The sequence below is a fragment of the Mesocricetus auratus genome, unplaced genomic scaffold, assembly GCF_017639785.1.
Source record: "Mesocricetus auratus isolate SY011 unplaced genomic scaffold, BCM_Maur_2.0 Super-Scaffold_100676, whole genome shotgun sequence".
Classification (NCBI taxonomy): domain Eukaryota; kingdom Metazoa; phylum Chordata; class Mammalia; order Rodentia; family Cricetidae; genus Mesocricetus; species Mesocricetus auratus.
The window spans coordinates 58,174,894-58,188,231 of record NW_024429266.1 but is presented as its reverse complement, the minus strand read 5'-3'; the positions used below and the strand labels follow the sequence as shown (position 1 = coordinate 58,188,231).

The 13,338-nt window shown below is 49.9% G+C and overlaps 1 protein-coding gene across 2 annotated transcripts in view; it reads right to left on the bottom strand.

The window, feature by feature from the left end:
• Positions 1–1,922: 1,922 nt before the first annotated feature.
• Rassf5 (Ras association domain family member 5) overlaps positions 1,923–13,338 on the bottom strand; it is a 61,118-nt gene continuing 49,702 nt past the window's right edge. For both annotated transcript variants that reach the window (XM_005079853.4, XM_005079854.4), the window contains 4 exons: positions 7,097–7,207; positions 5,866–6,163; positions 5,266–5,381; positions 1,923–4,049 (listed from right to left, as the gene is read on the bottom strand). In XM_005079853.4, coding sequence (XP_005079910.1) covers positions 3,897–4,049; positions 5,266–5,381; positions 5,866–6,163; positions 7,097–7,207 — 678 coding nt within the window. In that variant the 3' untranslated portion in view covers positions 1,923–3,896. The remainder of the gene's footprint in view (positions 4,050–5,265; positions 5,382–5,865; positions 6,164–7,096; positions 7,208–13,338) is intronic.

Below are 13,338 nucleotides of genomic sequence, written 5' to 3'. Positions count from 1 at the left end.
TGTCCAGTTTTACTTTCATGGTTTTTGGTTTCTGCAGTTACTCCAGGTTATGTTTTCACTTCCGAGGACTTGGAGCTAGGAACCACAGGTGAGAGAGAACATGTGATGTTTGTCTTTCTGGGTGTGGTTACTACTTATTATTATGATCTTTTCTAGTTCGTCCATTTACCTGAAGATTTCATGGTTTCACTTTTCTTTACAGCTAATTCCATAGTTACAACTATATTCCGTAGTGTGTTAGAGTGTATGACCTCGTTTTCCTTATCCATCCATCAGTCGAAGGACACTTAGGTTGTTTCCATTTCCTAGATGTTGTGAACAGAACACCAGTGAATGTGGCTGAGCGTGTATCTGTGTAGTAGGATGTCGAGTCTTTTGGGCGATATGCCAGGGAGTGGTGTAGCTGGACAACATGTTAATTTATGTTTGGACTTTTGAAGGTTCTCCACATGCATTTCCAGAGTGGCTGCATCAGTTTGCAATCCTCACATTCTTTCCAGTATTTGTTGCCAGCTTGACTGGCAAAAAATATAAATACTGATTTGTATTTCCCTAAATGCTAGGGATAATGAGCATATCTTGAAATATTTCTTAGCCATTTTTTATTTGAGAAATCGCTTTTTGGTTCCTTAGTCCATTTTCTGAATGGGTTGTTTGCTTTTTTTGACTTTGTGAATTCTTTTTATATTCTGGATTTTAATGCTTTGTCAGATGTGTATCTGGCAAAGATTCTTCCCATCTTGTGGGCATCCTCTTCCCTTGATTGGCTTCCTGAATTTCTGGGCAAATAGAATCCTTATTCAGGAAGTCCTTCCTACACCTATATTTTGCAGGATACTGCATGTATCTCTTCTAGCGGTTTCAGGTCTCACATTTAGGGCTTTGATCCATTTGGACTTGGTTTTTGTGCAGGTGGTAGGAGGTAGTCTGGGTGGGTGGGCCATGTGTGTGTCCTGGCCGTAGCCTGCAGGTTGCAGTCTGTGGCAGGGATGACCAGACTAGGCTGGTGTGCTGGATAGGACTGGCCATGGTGTCTGGAGTAGGGGACTAGGCAGACCCACCTGGCCCGGACCCTAGTGTAAGATATGCATGATCAGAGAGGTTGGCTGTCAGCTAATACTTTAACATGTTTTATTGTAAGTAGGTGTAGTGGCAGATACCTTTAATCCCAGGACATAGGAGGCAGAGGCAGGTGAATCTGAGTCTGAGGGCAGCCTGATCTACATAGTGAGTTCCAGGACAGCCAGAGGCTACATAGAGAATGTGGGGCACTTTTGTCACAGCACACATGTAGAGGTAAGAAGAAAATCTTCAAGAGTCTGTTTTCTTCTGATTGGGTGGACAGGCTTAGCAGCAAGCATCTTTATCCACTAGCCATCTCATCAGGCCTGTGATTGACTGGTGGAGCGTGGTGGAGCGTGGTGGAGCCCCTGCAGCCTGAAGACTCCATGCATGAGCAACAGTGGAAGGCGGTAGTTTCTCTAGTTACCTTATGTGCCTTCTTCCGTCAATTCAAAGACACTTCTTTGCTAGAAATCAGAGGGTGCCAAAATGAGGGCTGCCTGGTACCAGTTCAGCCCTCTTGTGGCTAAAATAATCAGTAACACATTAGCATCTTAGTTTTAAGTAATTCCAGAACAAACAGAGTTATTGCTTACCTTTGTAGCCAGAAAACCCCTGCTCATTTCCAACTTGACATGTGTGCTGCTGTTAGTCCCTCCCCTCCCCAGAACTAGGGAGATGCAGCAGAGGCAGTGCTCTGTGTTTGGACAGTGTTCTCAAGCATCTGGATAGTAGCCGTTATTCCCAGCTTAACAGAAGAAAACTGGACTCTGCCAAGAAATGTCCCTACTGCTGCTCAGTACCACGCACCAGCTCAGTTCTCATAAGATGTGAAGTTCAGTGACGATGTTTCCAGTGAATTGTTTTTGCAGTAAGATTTTATTACTCATTAAAAAACATATAAGAAAGACATTTACAAAGAAAATATTCTCAAAACAACACCCACAGAACAATACAACCATAGAAGGCACTACCAGCAGTTACACCCAGCTCTGGGACTGAAGGAACTTGACCCTTCCCAGAAGCTCAACTTCAGTAGAGGTCCTGAGTCCAACTGTGCTTAAAGTCTGAATTTTACCATAATTTTCTGAATAAACACCTTTTCTTTATATATAGCTATATGCCTCTATGTGAATACACACACATATATATATGTATTTGTATATATACATGACTTTTTTTTCTTAAAAATAAAACAGCCATCCATGGAGGGAGGTTCTCAGCAGCATTCACAGTGTTTGCAGCAGGAGCCATGCCTTCTCCTAGTGCTACAGACATGCAGGGTGAAGGGATGACTTCCGCTGTCCCTGTATCCGCAGGAGGGAAGGAAGTGATGAGACCGAGCGTGAGGTGGCGGACAGCCAGGGTCGCTGGCATGCACAGCCTCAGAGTTGCTAGCTCGTGTAGCTTTGGCAGCTCTGAAGACTGAATGGCATTCCTCTGGGACAGGAGCAGTGTGGACTAGCCTGAGCTGGGGAGGGAGCTTTGGAGGCTACATGAAGAAGCTTGGGCCTGAAACAACCCGAGGGGTGTGGAGGGGCAGGGGTAACAAGCAAGTGGTCTCTTCTGAGGCTAGATTGGAACACTGGCCTTCTTTGAAAAGACAGGTTCTAATCCCTCTCCATTGAGTGTCTTTGCAGTCCTGGCTAATTTATGTTCAGTCTGAACTAGTCAGAGCTGGAGTTATAATTTGATGCTGTCATTGTGGCCTAATAATATCACATCTTCAAGTCAGTGTCTGATCAGGAAGCTTGATGGCAAAGAGGTGTGTGATCGTCGCCCTGTGCTCTGAGGAGTCCCCTGTCCTTCTCTCTACACCATCGTCTACATCATTGTCGGCTTCCTGCCAGCGGCAAGCCAGCAGGAGAGCTTTCCACAAACATGCCCTGCTCTTCTCTCTGAGAACAAAAAGGCACTGGAGTCACCGGGCAGGCCAGGTCACAGAGCATGCTTTGCAACAGAAAGGACCCCACCACTGTCAGTGATCAAGGCTACTACTCAGGCAACAGCTGGAGTGGATAGATGCCGAGGTAGGCTGAGTGGTCCAGGCACCACCACTTCCTAGTGGCAGGCAGGTTGTAGACAGCTTGGATGAGCTTCTCTGCAATACTTTCTGGCCACTCGGCAGGAAACTAAAATTGTTAAGTGGCTGGTAGAAACCCATGAGGATGACAATATCAAATTCAAATTTTGACATAACAAACAGGACAAAGACATGCTGAAATACCACGTAACTGTAAGTATATGCCTTTGGGTTTGCATGTGCTCGGCCCCTGGGGTGACAGAGACAGGGCCTGGTCGGGCTGTAGCCTCTGGAAATCTCAGGCTAACCCGAGTGTCTAGTCCTAGCGAAGAGGAGGCACCTGGGGGCAAGGAGGACAGTCCTTTCATAAGCATTTCTGCTTTCAAGGACTTAGCTGAATGAGTATGCCACATTGGACCCACAAATAAAGATACTATGGGTGGCAAAGGAGAACTGAAAAATTAAATCCAGAGAAAGAAGACGGGGCTCTAAAACCTTTCCTCCCTCTTTGCCGGCCGGTGTGATTGATTGGAGTTTGGTGCCCAGAGGCAACTATTTGGTTTGTGAAAGGCCAGCAGATTGAGCAGGGGAAACACTGTTCATCCCACAAGTTCTGATCCAGGTGGAATCTCCAGAGTCATGGCGCGGTGGGTTGGCAGGAATCGAGCCCTGCACAGACACTTTGTGGAAGAGACTTTGTGCCACATCTGTTAGTTGCTGGGCAGGCACAGGTGGACCCAGAGGCATCTTGAGAATGTCTGTTGCAAAATAATAAATGACCGAGGGCACTGAGAGGACGGGAAGGAGGCGGCTACCCAGGCTTCCCTTGGGACTCCCGCAGCGCCGCCTCCAGTTTCTGCCGGAATGTGGTGTACTTCTTCTGCACTTGGTGGATTTTGTCCTGCTCCTCTTTTTCCAGGATAGTTAAGAAGTTCTGGAGTTCAGGAATGGAAAAGGCATCCCACTGTGAGGCAGGGAGGAGGAGGAAGAAACAAGGGGAAATGGTTGGAAGTTGACATGACCCAAGGGCCCTGCGTTGTCTCCAGTCTACATCAGTGAGCCAGCCCCACACGGTTTGGACATGCAGGTGCCATGGATGGCACCTGTACTATGTATGGTGGCCACATCAGCCACAAACAGCCAAATGCTGGCCCTGCATCCGCCACTTCTACAGAAAAGTCAGCAGCAACTGAGGTCTTCCTCACTTTGGTGCTGGCTGTGGCCTCCAGAGGCAGGATGACCTCACTAGCTGTGGATGTCAGGCACCAAACTCCACCCTGTTGCCCAGCTCCTCGTGAACCAGTGTTCCATGTGTGCCCTGACACCTCTCAGTCGGCTCTAGCTGGCCAGGCGAGAAAGGGATGAAACTCCAAGCTCTGCGTACAAGGCAGCATTTATGGTATGTCTGCTTTAATCCCCATACTCCATGGAGAGAAGGTAAGGAAACCACACTGGAGCCAGTAGCAGCAGTGTGGACAGAGCTGGATGCCAGCTCTCCCTAGCACACAGGCCAGCAGAGCTCACAGGCTTCCCCGGCTCCCTTCTAACAGGCTCAGCTGTAGACTCCCACACTGAGTTGCTCTGGTTGAAATGAGGGCAGAGCCTCCAGATCTCTATTGACTCACCCCCCCCCACACACACACCTCAAAAAACAATCCTGTTCATGTTCAACCTCCACTGAACAATGTGATAAATACTTAGACCCTCCTCTCTGTCACTCCATGAAGAGCACATCCCAAGTATCCTGGGCTTGGAAGATTACTGCCTGATTTTTACCCCGTTTTTGCCAGGGGACCGACATTTGTTAGTCCTCCCTTGTAGAAAGGAAGTCATTTTAGGAGAGAGAATGGTTCAAAACTGTCTATGCCGAGTAAAACCCAGTTGGAAATTGCTGGGCCTTAGACTATCCTGAGTCAAGACCAGCCTGGGTCCAAATACAGTTTCTCAGCATGTAACGCCCCCCCCCAGTACACACCCCCAGTCCCATTTTCGCAAGCGAAGTGAGTAAAATCCTTTGTACAGGCATTGCAGCACGCAGGTTATAACTTGCTGTGCTCCACTGAGAATCCTGGGTTAACACTGCGTGTGGCCCAGCCCTCACCACGGCTCTCTAGCAGGTAGGACAGCAGCACTCATCTTTCCCCACCTAGGGCTGGTTTTTGCAAAGGGTCCAGACGTACCTCTACCTCTCCGGTTTCATTCTCCTTAAGCACAAAGCTGAGTATGTCAGTGTCCGGTCCAGCGAGCAGACGCAGGTAGAGAGGGCAGTCAGCAATGGAGAGTTTCTGGAAGAGCACTGCAAACAGAGTGAAGGCTCGGGTGTCCCTCTCAACAGAGAGGAAAAGGGCGGGCCTGGGCTTGGAAATGCCCAGGTTGGGGCAGATAACAGGAATGGGTGTGAACCTGCCAAGACTGGTAGCTCAGAGGCAGGGCCTTCCATTCCTGCCTGGCATTCACGAGGCCCTGCCTCCATTTATATCATCTTCCAAAGCAAGCGGGGCAATGGGCAGACTCCTCATAAAGATGAGGAGCCCAGAACCCAGACCATGTCTTTTCTGAGCACGGAGATGGACAGTGGTAGGCGTGAGCTGCCTGATGAGGCTCTCTGCTTGTTTTCCTGCCCAGATCCCATGCTTGGCTCTCCCATGGATCCTAACACCATGTAGATGGCTGTAGCCCCGCTGCCTGGAAGCCCACACACCCCATCCAGGGCTCACAGTGGGTTTAATAACAGTGTGGGCACTGGCAGACTGGGGAGAGGTTGGGAATGCTCGTCATACCTTGTCCATCTTGGTGTATCCTCTTAAAGAGTGCAAACTTCTGTGGGTTGTCCACAACCATGAATTTCTTGAGCAGTCCCTGAATGACCTCGCTGACAGTGGTGGTGCTGCTGATATGCAGCTGCTTGATGGCATCAAGTGGCAGGTAGAAGGATGTCCGCTTATCTGTGGTGGCGGCGGGGTTCACCTCCTTAATGGCATCGTAGATAGACTGGGGCCGGATCCCAGCAGGTACCGTCACTGGCCGCCGCAGTTTCAAATGCACTTTGATGAAACCCGTGTAGGTGCCATCTTCACTCTACAAGTGGGAAGGACATCTTGTGTGATTCTACCTGCCACTCAAGCTTGTGAGCTACGGAAGCCCTGATGGGGCCATTCCAGCCAGCAGGTGGAGTTCCCTCCTGAGTCTGCCAACCAGAGGTGCTGGAGGTAGGATGCTCCCCTCTCCTCAAGGGCTGGAGGGCTGGAGCCCAGTTACCAGAGAGGATTGGTGGGGCTGCTGTGACTTCCTTCACAGGAAGTTTAGGCTGGCTGGTCCAAACCCTCTACCAGACAGGTGCCAATTGCCTTTACACTCTAACAGACTCTAACAGGCAGAGTTTGCAGGCATCTCTCTACCTCAGAACTAGGAAAGGGCATTGAGGTCCTTAGAGGTAGAGTCTAGCCCAACAAACTCCAGACTAAAGTTGACCTTTTCTGTGGCTCTGGTGTAACTTTTGAAAGCCCCAAAGAGCCAGTTGCTGCCAGTCTCCAGCAGGGGGCGGGGTTCTTATAACATCGCCCCTTAGAGATAATCTTTCTGACCCTGTGCAAGTCAGGGTGCTTGCCAGTACACACTCCACTACTCTTGGAAAATTCCCCTGGCAAAGGGCTTCCTGGGGACCAAGCCCCAAAGCCTTCATCACTGTCTTTAATCCCCTGAAGATCTCTTACACTGACGTAAGGGGAGGTTAAACTTTCCCAAAGTGGCCAGAGCGTGAATGGAACAGAGATTGTATCTGGAGTCTATTCTAAAACCTAATCTATTTCTCAGGGTCCCGGAGGCCACAGAAAGCTGGGCCTGGACAAAGAAGAGAATCTTCTGTGGGGAGAGGGGACAGAAGCGATTCTGGATAGGGAGGGACAGGCCTTGCTTACCACCTTCATGCCCAGGCAGAGTGGACAGCCAGGCAGAGAGGTGGGGGTGGGGGACAGGCGGGGTGCTGGATAGGGGTGCACAGGCCCTGCTTACCAACTTCATGCCCAGGCAATGCTTCTCCCTGCTGTTGTAGCTGTCAATCTTCTGCCTGATCTCCTGGAGTGTGGGTGGGTGCTGTGTCTCCTCCACCGCCTTACAGACACTCTGGAGCAGACAGAGAAGGGCAGTGTGTACACCGGCTCTCAGGATACGAAGGGCAGTAAGCATACCTCCCAAATGCCTCCCCAGAGAAGAAATAAGTGCCAGCCTAAGAGCAGCAAGAGGCCAGCTATTCAAATGTCAGCCTCAGGCTTCACCGCCTTTGAAATGGGACTCATACCTCCCCCAGACTGGCTGGGAAACCAGTGTCAGTGTGCCCCACATTTGAGCAGTGGCTATGAACTTGCTGAGTAGGTAGAATGTCATATGATCGTGGTTTGCTATGGAAAAGATGCTCATGGATGGAAAGATACAAAGCCATGGCCATGGCCTATTTGTCTCAGAGAAGTCATGATAAAGCTGCAGCAGTGGGAATACATGTCAGCAGAAGATGATGGCTTAGAACCAGAAAGCAAGGACACTGCCCTCCAGTTCAGAGCTCACGAGCTTTGCTCATAGCAGGTGAAGATACGTTTGTCAAGTGAATGAGTGGCAGGGACAGGGGGCTGTAGTCCCTCTACTAGGGATGGTCAGCGTTTACTGGGCACCTAAGTACTACACTAAATACTCAGCATCTCCTTGCATGATGATTCGTTACACCCAGTTTCCAGGTGAGAACACCTAGACTAAGGCATTTACCAACTTGCCTAACACCCTTATCCACATGTGCAGAACAAACCAGAAATCCCACATGTGTCCTGCTATGTTCTCCCTGCATCACCATGTTTTGTTCTTTTCCTCCTATAGTCCCGGGATTTCCCCTTCCCGACCTAGGAACACAGACGAACAAAGTTAGAATGGAAGTCCATATCCCTCAGTATGGTACATGGTGGATTCTGAGGTCTACACAGCTCTTTTTCAGTCAGTTCTCTGGATGTCTCTCATGTTCTTTGTCACTTCCCAGTTTTTCTTCATGCTGCCCTTTGATTATAGGAGCTGGTTGGTGAAAATTCTCCCCAAATTATCCTGATCTTAGAAAACCAGCAGACTTAGGACCAGTTTAGTCACCTCTGGTACCCAGAGAGAGATGGCTTTGACATCATCTGACACCTGCTCTTGGGTTTGGTTTGGGGAATTTTACAACGGGTCCCACATCACACTGCCACCACCACCACCAGAGCTCGCCCGTTACCTTCCCCTTCAACACACCCATTTGCAGGGTTTCATCGCACTGCCAGCATGCCAATGCACCCTCCCACTCTCCAAGCCCACAGAGCACAGGAAACTGCCAAGAGGAGTGAGCACTGCTGGGTCTGGAGGGCGCCACCTTCCCAGCTCTCCACAGAGATAAGGCAACACTCTTCATCGCAGGCTCTTTCCATAGTCTGCTCCCTATTCACCCAGAGCCCCTGAAGGCAGCATCAGTGTGTCAGCTGCTTCCGATGCCTTCTCTGACATACCACCTGCGTTATTCTCTCCCCACCCCCACGTGCCTGTGTCCCACTCTGCTAGTGAGTGGCCAAATGCAAATGAGAATGAAGTCCCTCTAAGCCTGGAGTTCTCAAGTGGCCACGTGGTCACTCTAGGGCAGTCTTTGTGCTGCAGGGCTCAGCTCCCCACCACACCAGTAATGGTCACTGGATTTTAACACTGCAGGCTTGGGATGGACAGCTGGTAAACCCAGACCCAACCTGTAGAACACGCATCTAAGCTGGCCTGATCGGTATGGCCAGCTCTAGGGATCCCAGTGGCTCTTCATCATCTGGGAAGCTGGCAAGGAGGGACTTCTACATATGAAGTGGGAGACAGGTGGTAAGATGTAGGGGCTGCCAGGATGGCCTCAGCTCTCTGAATTAGGCCTTGAAGAGTGTCCAAGGGAAACAGTTGCTGGGACATCTCCTGTTTGCTTGTGATGAATAAGGCACGTGAGCCTCACAGGCTGCCTTCATTTACTGTTGACTCATTAATCTGGGGACTTTCAGACTAGAGCCTCTCATTTGTTTTCACTTCTGGGACTCTCCATTTTCAGTCTCTGTAAGCTGGGCACATAGCTACAGGCCAGGTGGACCTGGCTGTGGCTCCGCCTTGTCTCCAGCCATTTCCACTAGGAATAAGCTGCTCTATGGCTACTGTCTTATACTTCATTCTAGCCGTCTCTAAGGTGGGCAGACTTATTCCTAGCACATTCTCATGTTCATCTACAAAAGAAACGTTAAGCGATATAAAACTCCAGAAGCCCCTTGGAAGGTCTCAGTTTTCAGTCAAGCTCCAGCCATTTCCTTGCTGAAGAAGCAGCTGTGTCGTGGCTGCCAAAGGCCTGCTTCCACACCTCACTGTGGACCGCAGTGAGTCACCGCTGCCTTGGCCTTAGGTTTCTTCTTCCTGTTCTACTTTTATTCATTACATCAACCCATCTATTCTCTTCCCTTCCCACAAGCCTGGGAAATGATGCAAGTGTGTACCATGGGTACCTTCCAGACAGGCAGAAGACAGCATCCATTGACTCGGCATCGGAAGGTCTGGCCTTCCAGGTGTGTAGGTGAGCTCCATCTACCTAGCAGTGCCAGCAGTCTGTGTGTGGGCAACACTGTGAACCATGCTCCCATAGAATGTCATCATCAAATGTCAGCACCTAGTTCAGGCTGGCTGCTGCCCACACTGAACCTGCCAGGCGAGATCTAACCTACAGATGGAATGAATCACTTAAAGTAGGCCAATCAGTGAGCCCTGTCCAAGAGCTCAAAATCCACCACCAGCCCGGGAAACACCATAGATTCTAGACTCTGGGTTCTAAAACTTCGGAACACATTGGAGTCACTGGGGATTTTCTAGAAATATGGTTTCCTGAACTTTCTCTCCAGAGAGTACTAATTTCATGTTCTGGGATGTAGCCCAGGAACAAGGATTTTAGAAATCTCTCAGGTGATTTCAATATGTTTCAGGGTCTAGAAGCTGTGAGAGACCCTCCCAACAAACAATTCCATCCCACTACAGAGCTAATATTTTGGGGCAAAAAGATGAATGTTACCCCCATACTTAAAGGCAGTATCCACTGTGAACAAGTCAACAACTCAGTAATTTTTCCAGTTACTGAGCCTGTCGAGAGAGGACTGCTGAAAATCTGGCCTGTCTCCTGTCCTAAACCATGCAAAAGGCTGGAACCACTCTAAACTCAAAGTCATGGTGGGGGGATCATGACAACCAAGGAAGAGGCTGTGTGCTAAGAGGAGGCGCAGGTGCCTGTCCCCAGATGGTTCCCTACCATCTCTATTAAAATACCCTCAATGGGCTGGGAGTGGTGGCGTGCACCTCTAATCCCAGCACTTGAGAGGCCGAGGTCGAGGCCAGAGGAGCACCGCACATTCAAGGCCAGCCTGGTCTGGTAGTGAGCTACCAAAACTCTATCTCAAAACCAAATAAAGTGAATACCTTCGACAAGCCCAGCACAGAATAGATTTATCCTAAGTCAAACCTGACTGTAATTTATCTTCAAGGAAGCACCACCACACTGGCCAGTTCTACCTTGTAGTCAGTGACAAGCAGGAAGTCCTCAGTTTGTTATTCCACTCTACAGAGGACAGTGCTGAGCGGGGCCTGCAGCTTTTAACCCCCAGATAGGTCCTGGACAGCCCAGGAGATCTCCAGGGAAGCTCCCGGAGTGACAAGTGGGCAGAGGAGTGTGTGTCCACTCTCAGTGCTTGCATTGCCTCGATTAAAACCACACAGACCTCAGGCCTGCTAAAACTGCACTCCCCCTCTTTTGAAATGTGTCAGCATGTGCTCCTAACCCTTGACCCTCACCCTAACCCTTGCCTGGCAAGGCTTCCCTAACCACTGCTGCCCGAGTGACGCTCCCTCATCACAACCGCCATGTGCTGTCTCTGCGTGGATGCGCTCCTCCACAGCAAGGTCATGAAGACAGTTACCATCACTGCACCCACCTACAGCCAGACTACAGCTAAGCTCATGAAGACAGTTACCATCACTGCACCCACCTACAGCCAGACTACAGCTAAGCTCATGGAGAGCCATGCCTTCTGGACTTTATCTCCAATCCTGCTTCCACCCACCTCCAGGAACCTAGCAGTGCCGCCTCCCCCTCTCCTGGATGGAAGCTCCTTCTCAACCAGGCCATATGATTTCATTTCTTCTGTGCCCATCAGCACTGGGCACAGAGAAAACAATGAACACTTGCTCAAGGGCCCTCGCTGGGCCCTCCCTGACTGCAGGGGACTGGGCTCCCCACTTCTCTAAGGAGCTGTGGTGGGCCTTGAACTTAAACGTAGTCTGCATTCTGCAAGTTTAGTGACCATTGCCTGTCTTGTCCATCGTGGTATCCCAGAGCCTTGTTCCTGCTCAGCACATCGTAGGGCGGGGTAAACAGCCAGGGATGGACAGCGAGTATTGGCTTTTGACTCCCCAGTCCCAATTTTTTTTTTTTTTTTTTTGGTTTTACGAGACAGGGTTTCTCTGTTTTGGAGGCTGTCGGTCCAGCCTGGCCTCGAACTCACAGAGATCCGCCTGCCTCTGCCTCCCGAGTGCTGGGATTAAAGGCGTGTGCCACCAACGCCCGGCCCCATTCCCAATTTTGAGAGAATCAGAGAACCTGTAAATCTTGTCTGCTTCTATAAATTTGGGATCGAAATCCTTTATTACTCAGGACTGATGTAAAAGTCAAGGGAAGTGAGACAGTGGGCTCAAAGGTGTTTTAGAAGTCATCAAACCCAACCAGGGGCTGTGCTATCATTTTCATTCCAGGAAAACCAAGCCCTTCCCTCTAAACCAATTTTATTTCTCACCATCCTTGATCACTGATTCTAGATTAGCCATACATCATTATAGTTCATTCGTTCCTTTCTTAACACAGGCTTTGGAGGCCATAGTCTGTTGCATTGACTTATGGCCACCCTTATAACACAGAGGCAGCCAGACAACGAGGGTAGCTGTGACCCAAGAAAACTTGCTTTGTGCAATGTACTTATGAGCAGTGAAGCTTGCTTTGTGCAATGTGCCCAAGGGTAGTAGTTTGCTTCACAGAGGTGCTTGTGCAATTTCCCTCCCTAGAATACACACGCCTCTCTTCCCATGTTTCCATCTCCTCCTTATATGGTGCCTAGTAAAATTCCAGCCCATGGTAGGCTCCCATCCTCTGGGCCCTGAATGTATCAGATATGTGGCATTTTAACTCTCAAGTGAAGGGAAGCATATGCACTTCTACCCAGTCTGTCCGAGTCGTACTTCCTGTGTGTGTGCTTTAGTGGTTTCTTCCTGATGCTGTAATAGAACAGCCTGACAAAAGCAATGTAAGGAAGAAAGGGAAGGCCATAGTCCATCATAGCGGGGATGCACGGTGGCAGGGGCCTGAGAGACAGTGAGTGTTTGAGTGTTCTGCATCCGCAATCAGGACAGAGCGATGAATGCACACTCACTCGCCAGTGCTCAGCTTGCTGTCTCTATCATCATCGTCATCATCATCATCATCATCGAAACAGGGTAGTCCTGGTTGGCCCGGAACTCCCTACGTAGGCCAGGTTGACCTCAAACTCACAGAAATCCACCTGCTTCTGCCTCCTGGGTCTAGGATTCAAGGTGTACCCCTCCCTGCTGCTGGGCTCAGCTAACATGTAGTTGCCCTCCAAGGAGGTAGCAGAGAAAAATACCTGCTGATTAGGTGTCAGGAGGGTAAGGCAGCTGGAGAAGAGTCCCAGCATAGAGCCCACTGTCCATGGAGCCCACACAGCCAAGCCCAAGAGCACCTCACTCCTCCCCGCACCGTAAGGGTTCACTGCCAAGAGCATGTGGGCTTCAGACTTGGGCTGGCCTACTTCTTGTCAGCTTGATGATAAGAATGCATACAATACCATCAAATGACCTGTGACCTATGACAAGCCACTTCCCCTCCAGAAAGTCTCAGTTTCCTCATCTGCCGAATCATGAAGTGACACCAAACAAACTCTAAGGCCCACCACAAGGCTAAGGTTGGACACAAGATAGGGAGGGTTTTCGTCACTACTTCCTCCTCTCCTTCAGAGAACTGGGTGTGGGGCTGAAGACCTGGAGGACAGCTGGGTCCATCCGACTTGCATCAGGAACCGTGGTCCAAAGGGAGCAGAGCTCTCCCTCCTCCCCTCTGCTGCTCGGCTCCTCAGTGCTCACCACCTGCTTTCTCTTTGTGTCAGCCAGACCTCGCCTCAGCC